The sequence below is a fragment of the Chaetura pelagica genome, unplaced genomic scaffold (assembly GCF_000747805.2).
Source record: "Chaetura pelagica isolate M959 unplaced genomic scaffold, ChaPel_1.0 scaffold145, whole genome shotgun sequence".
Classification (NCBI taxonomy): Eukaryota; Metazoa; Chordata; class Aves; order Apodiformes; family Apodidae; genus Chaetura; species Chaetura pelagica.
Window position 1 is genome coordinate 1,729,923 of NW_009953332.1, and position 5,532 is coordinate 1,735,454.

General features: G+C 42.0%; 1 protein-coding gene across 1 annotated transcript; it reads left to right on the forward strand.

Annotated features, from left to right (window-relative positions):
- Positions 1-13: 13 nt before the first annotated feature.
- Positions 14-3,184, forward strand: KLF4 (Kruppel-like factor 4 (gut); the record flags this gene model as incomplete). The annotated part of the gene is made up of 3 exons (XM_009998168.1): positions 14-260; positions 348-512; positions 2,080-3,184. Coding segments are annotated over 3 exons (588 nt in total), but the record flags the coding sequence as incomplete, so codon positions are not given.
- Positions 3,185-5,532: the final 2,348 nt, after the last annotated feature.

Sequence of the window (5,532 nt, forward strand, 5' to 3'; positions counted from 1 at the left end):
CCCCTCGCCCCGCCCACCCCCACCGCACGGAAGCGGCCCCCGAGGAGCCCCCCAGCATGACTTCTCGCTGGGCCGCCCGCTGCCCGCCCGGACTACGCCTTCGCTGGGGCCTGAGGAGATGCTGAGCGGCAGAGACTGTCTCCCCGCTGCCCCGGGGCTGAGCCACCCACCACTGCCACTGCCCCCGGGGTACCCCTCTGCCCCCGGTTATCCCACCTTCCTGCCCGAGCAGCTGCCACCTGGCACGCTCCAGTACCAAGGTGAGTCCCAGTGCTTTGGCAGCGGGTGTGCTGGGGCACCTGGTTTGGCACTGGCTGTGGTGCTCACTCCTCCCTGTCCACCTCTAGAGCTGATGCCACCGGGGAACTGCCTGCCTGAGGAGACCAAGCCCAAGAGGGGACGCCGGTCGTGGCCTAGGAAGAGGACAGCCACACACACCTGTGATTACGCCGGCTGTGGCAAAACCTACACAAAGAGCTCCCATCTCAAGGCACATCTGAGAACCCACACAGGTCAGTCCCAGAGCACAGGGTCATCAGTGGAATGCCGTAGGCTTAGGGGCATGGGGTGAGCCCCGGGGACAGTAAAGAGAGGGGAGCTCAGGAAGGGGGCTAAATGTAGCAAGTCATAACCCTTCTCTGCAGTTTTTCTGAGCATTTTTTTCCTCTCCTCTTGGCTACATGAAGTCCAGTGCAGTCTTTACTTACCGTCTTGGCATTTTGCTTAATGGTTCAAAATTACTCTGATGTGGGAACGGGTGAGTTTCTTGCCAAGGCAGAGGTCTTTTGTTCCTCTCTGTGTTGCTGGCTAATTAGCAGGTAGTTGAAAAGTCAGCTGGGCTTTGTTACTCTGCTTGTGTTGGCCCACTTCAGAAAAGGGAAGAAGACTTCTCTGTAAGATACCCCTTTTTTTGCTCGTGGTTAAAACCCTTTACACATGCATGCCTCTTGTCTTGGCTTGCTCTCTAGTGCAAGGAGGAATTGTGCACCTCTGCAGTCACTGTTCCCTTAGTGAGGGAACTGCAGTGGGACCCTTGCGAGTGGGGTTTTCAGCCATGTCAGCAGCACTGACAGGATGCTTTGCCTGTGTGTGGAGAGCACATCTTTCCCTGCACTGGCACCAGAGAGGCAGAGTTGAATGGTTGATTGGCTGCTGCTAGAATTCGGATAAAATCTGCCAAATGTGTATCTGAGCCTGAGTTAAAACTTCTTACTGTGCAGCTGAATCTGGTGTTGCAGTTACTGAGCTTGTGAAAGCAGGTACACTGTGAGCGGTTTTGCTAGTGCAGGCATTCCGTAATAGTGATTAAATAACTTGGGAATTTGCATAATTTAAATCCCTGGATTATGAACTAGATTTGGAACTTTCTTCTGAAAAGAAGATGAGGAAGGAAGAAGATACTGGTTGTGCAGTAGTTACGCTACATCTTCAGCTAATGGCAGTGAGGGTCAAGTGAACAGTACTTCCCATGTGCCCCAAGCTGGTCTGCGTGGTTTCCAGTACGTGTAGGGTTTGCAATTGTGAGGAAAACTCGTCGTGCCATCAACAGTGATTTTGTTGCAGTGAAGACAGTAAGATTCAGTTCTTAATCAGGCTGAGCTGAAGACAAAAGAGTTTTCAGCTGTTTTTTAGTTCTTAGAGACCTACAATTAACGAAATACCTTATATCTGCTGAGCTATTTCTGGTTGATATGTCATCGTATAACATTGGTTGCCAAAAAGCATGTCATCCTGTAACACTAGCTGCCAAAAATGCACTATATTATTATCTGAACTTGTGTGTTCTTGAAGCCTTGTGTGCAAGACAAACAGTGGAAATGAGAGTGAAGCTTTCAGTGACTCCCAGCGTCTTACAGTACCTGTACTGTACCCGTGCATTTTGAAAAGACAGTCTTACTCTGTTTGTTAGTCCTGTAGTTTGTTTGCTGTTGATTCAAACTGCATTTTCTTAGACGTCGCCCTTTTTCTTACCCAGGACAGCATGTCTTAGCGCTTCTTGAAAGAAAGGCGTTAGAAGTGGTAGCTGTGGAAAAAAAAAACAACCTAACTGCCATGTTTTATTTTTCTGTACTCTTAAAGGTGAAAAACCTTATCACTGTGACTGGGAAGGCTGCGGATGGAAGTTTGCCCGATCCGATGAACTTACTCGTCACTACAGAAAACACACAGGCCACCGCCCCTTCCAGTGCCAGCGGTGTGACAGAGCATTTTCCAGGTCGGACCACCTTGCCTTACACATGAAGAGGCACTTTTAATTGGAAGCAGTGGATCTTTCCCCAGCTGCCATAGAGATTCAGTATTTACAGCACAAGGACTGTCTTCTGAACGCTGGGAAGAACACAGTTTAAGCACTACAGATAATCAAGGTGAAGTTTTCCAAAGAGTGGAAAAGCGGGATAATTGCGTACAGACACTGCAACTTTTTTTTTTATATATTTACATTGAAAAGAAAAGAGAACCAAAAACATCGGGGTCGATGACTGGATCTTCTATCATTCCATTTGTAAATCCAACTTGAATTATTTCCGGACTACAAAATGCCAAGGAGTGACTGGAAGTCACGGATATCAGGGTTAAACAGACTGTGTAGTTCGGAGGGTGGGGATATTACACAGGGAAATGACATTCCCTTCATTTTCTTTCAATGCAATATTAGATGTAAATGTTATCTTGTATTTTTCTTTTTTTTTTTTTTTTTCCTTCTGAAAGCCATTATGATGTTAAAAGAGGAGGAAAAATTCAGGTACAGAATTATATTTTAAAAGCCTATTTCATGGTGCTTAGTGACTGTTGGTTCTAGAGGTACCAAAACCAGGAAGCCAAAGTTCTCAAACTGCTGCATATCTGACAAGGAAATATTTTTTTCTTCCGATGGCTGATTATGACCTAAATCAGGTAAATAAACCTGGTTTACTTTTTTTAAGAAAATAACTTTATGCAGACAGTCTGTAATGCACTGTGGTTTCAATGTGCAATAGTTTGTACAATGGTTTATTCCCAAATATGCCTTAAGCAGAACAAATGTTTTCTATATAGTTCTTTACATAATAAATATGTAATATAAATTTAAGCAAACTTCTATTTTGTATATTTGTAAACTACAAAGTAAAATTGAACATTTTGTTGTAATTTGTATTTTGCATATTCAAGTGGAAAATAAGTTTTAAATAAACCTATAATATTTTATCTGAATGGCTGCCATAATTTTCTTCTGTGCATGGATTTGGCAAAAAAAGCTTATTAAATATTTGTTAGTGGTTGAGCTTCCCAGGGTAAAGGTATGGGGGTGGCTGCAAACGCTTGTAGTCTCAAGACTCTGAAAGATAAGACTGTATAAATGCAGTGCAGATGTAACATGCCTTTTTAGGGAAAAAGGTATACTGAAAATTTTTGCTCTAAATATCAAATTGCCACTTACCTGCCTGAAGAAACTGCAATTTAACCATTTTTAAGGTGACTCAGTCTGAATGTTAGAGGGAATACTTTTCTTTGGGACATTACACTTGGCATATTCAAAGATAACAGTTCTAGACATATTTTTTTTTAGTGGTCTTTTCAGGATGAAAAATTTCTAGTGTAGTTTTCTTGCCCTTCTGAGATAAGCTGTGACCACTTTCATGTGAATTAAAATCAACTGAGTAACATTGCAAAGACTAAACTTGACTCAAGGAATAAATGCATGCATAAAACACCTTTTAACAATAAACTGCATGGAGATTCATTTGAAACCTACTCTGTCCTGGTAATTCAGTAATTTGGCAGTATCTGATGAGCTGAGATCCCAGTATGAATCCTGGTACACATATGTAACTTGTGTGAAGTTACAACTTGTGGGAAGGCTGACTGACCATGCAGAGTCTACAAATGGTATCACTGTACATTCAAGGCATGTTGGTGTGAGGTCTTTGGTGTATATTCAATGCGCTAATTCTCTGTGGCTAAATGCAGTAAACCTGCTGCAAGCCTCAGGTTGTTACCATTTTGTTGTAGTTGTCATTGCTCTAGTTTCTTTATGCATGTTTAGCAATAAGATGATTTCAACATGAGGGCTCAGTGAATAGGACCTGTTTTTCTCACTGCTCTTTGTTAAGTGAAGAAAGAAATGATTCCTCTTCCACTGGTTTAAAATGTCAGTCAGCTAGGAATTTGGTTAAATGTAATGTTCAGCTAAGCATAGAAAAAAATTGCAGGAAAGAGCCATTCTTATTTTTGCAAAAACAAGAGTGGCATTATCAATGTTTTGTTCCCAAATGTGCCTTAGGAATGTTACTGAATTTCATATTTTGATGTGTTCCTTGTGTGGTGAGTGGTGCTGTTTCTAAGTCTATGTATGTAACATAATGATGCAAAAAATATTTCTCACCCCTTATCTCCTAGGTGTGCTTTGTTCAACTGAAAGCTATCTTTGTTGATTTGGCTTATGGGTAATGCAAGGAGTAGGGAATGTCTTGTTTGGTTTGCAAATAGCAAGTATTTAAAGCTAAATTAAAGTTATGAGTCATCCTTATCTGAAGCTTTATTCATGTGAAAAACTTTTTACTAGTCATTTTTTACCTCCTCTGTTACTCTGCCTGTGAGCTGGATGAGACATGCAAGCTCAGTATTGCAACTGGTGCATGCAGTGTGCCTGACACGTGTTGCCCTGTCTCAATACTGCTGGAGCATACTTGGGTAGCTGCAGGATCACCTCTGTTTGTATGGCTGCCATTCAGAACTTTTTACATCTGTGCACAGTCTATGTCCTAACACATCCATAAGTACTGAACTCTGAAGATTTCATCTGAGAAACTTGTTTCTTTTGCTTTTCAGGTATTCTGTCATTACCCAGCCTTAAGAATCTTATAAGATACTGTAGCATTTAGTAATGCATTATCTGCTACAGCCAATTTCAGTTTCTGCTTGATAACTTTATAGACCCTAAGCTTATAGTTGCACGAACAATGGCATTCATGAAATGGGGCTTTGTTGTCTTTTCCCTTTTGATATTTTTCTTGTCTTTTTTTTTCCCTGATCCTAACCAAGCTGTCATCATGTATGACTTTCTTTCCAGACCGAAACAGGGTATGGCTGTAGCTTGGTTTTTAAAAATAAATTATGTTATTCCTTTAACTATTTCTAAAATGCTAGTCCTATACTTTTGGGACAGGAGCCAACACTCAATTTTTGCTGTACAGCATGCAGCCCATGCGAGGCAGTCCTTGTTCTTAAGGAGGTCTCTGGGGGAAATGCTGAATTGAGCAGTTGCAGCAGTTGTGGTGAGTTAGGTACAGCTAGAAACAGCACATTGTGTTTGACATCTGTTCCCATTGTGTGTAGTGTCCTGGAGTTGCACTTGGGTGAAAGATTGTACAGGGATGCAGTGGAACAACATGTATCAAAAAGCATATCTTGTAAAACATATGTAAAACACCAAGCAATCTTGTAAGGGTGACTTGAAAAACGAGATTTGTTTAGCGTTACTAAAGCTATATACATGTGCTATTTTGCTCAAGCTGGGGCATCTACAAATAGGGTTCAAGATTGTTAGGGGTG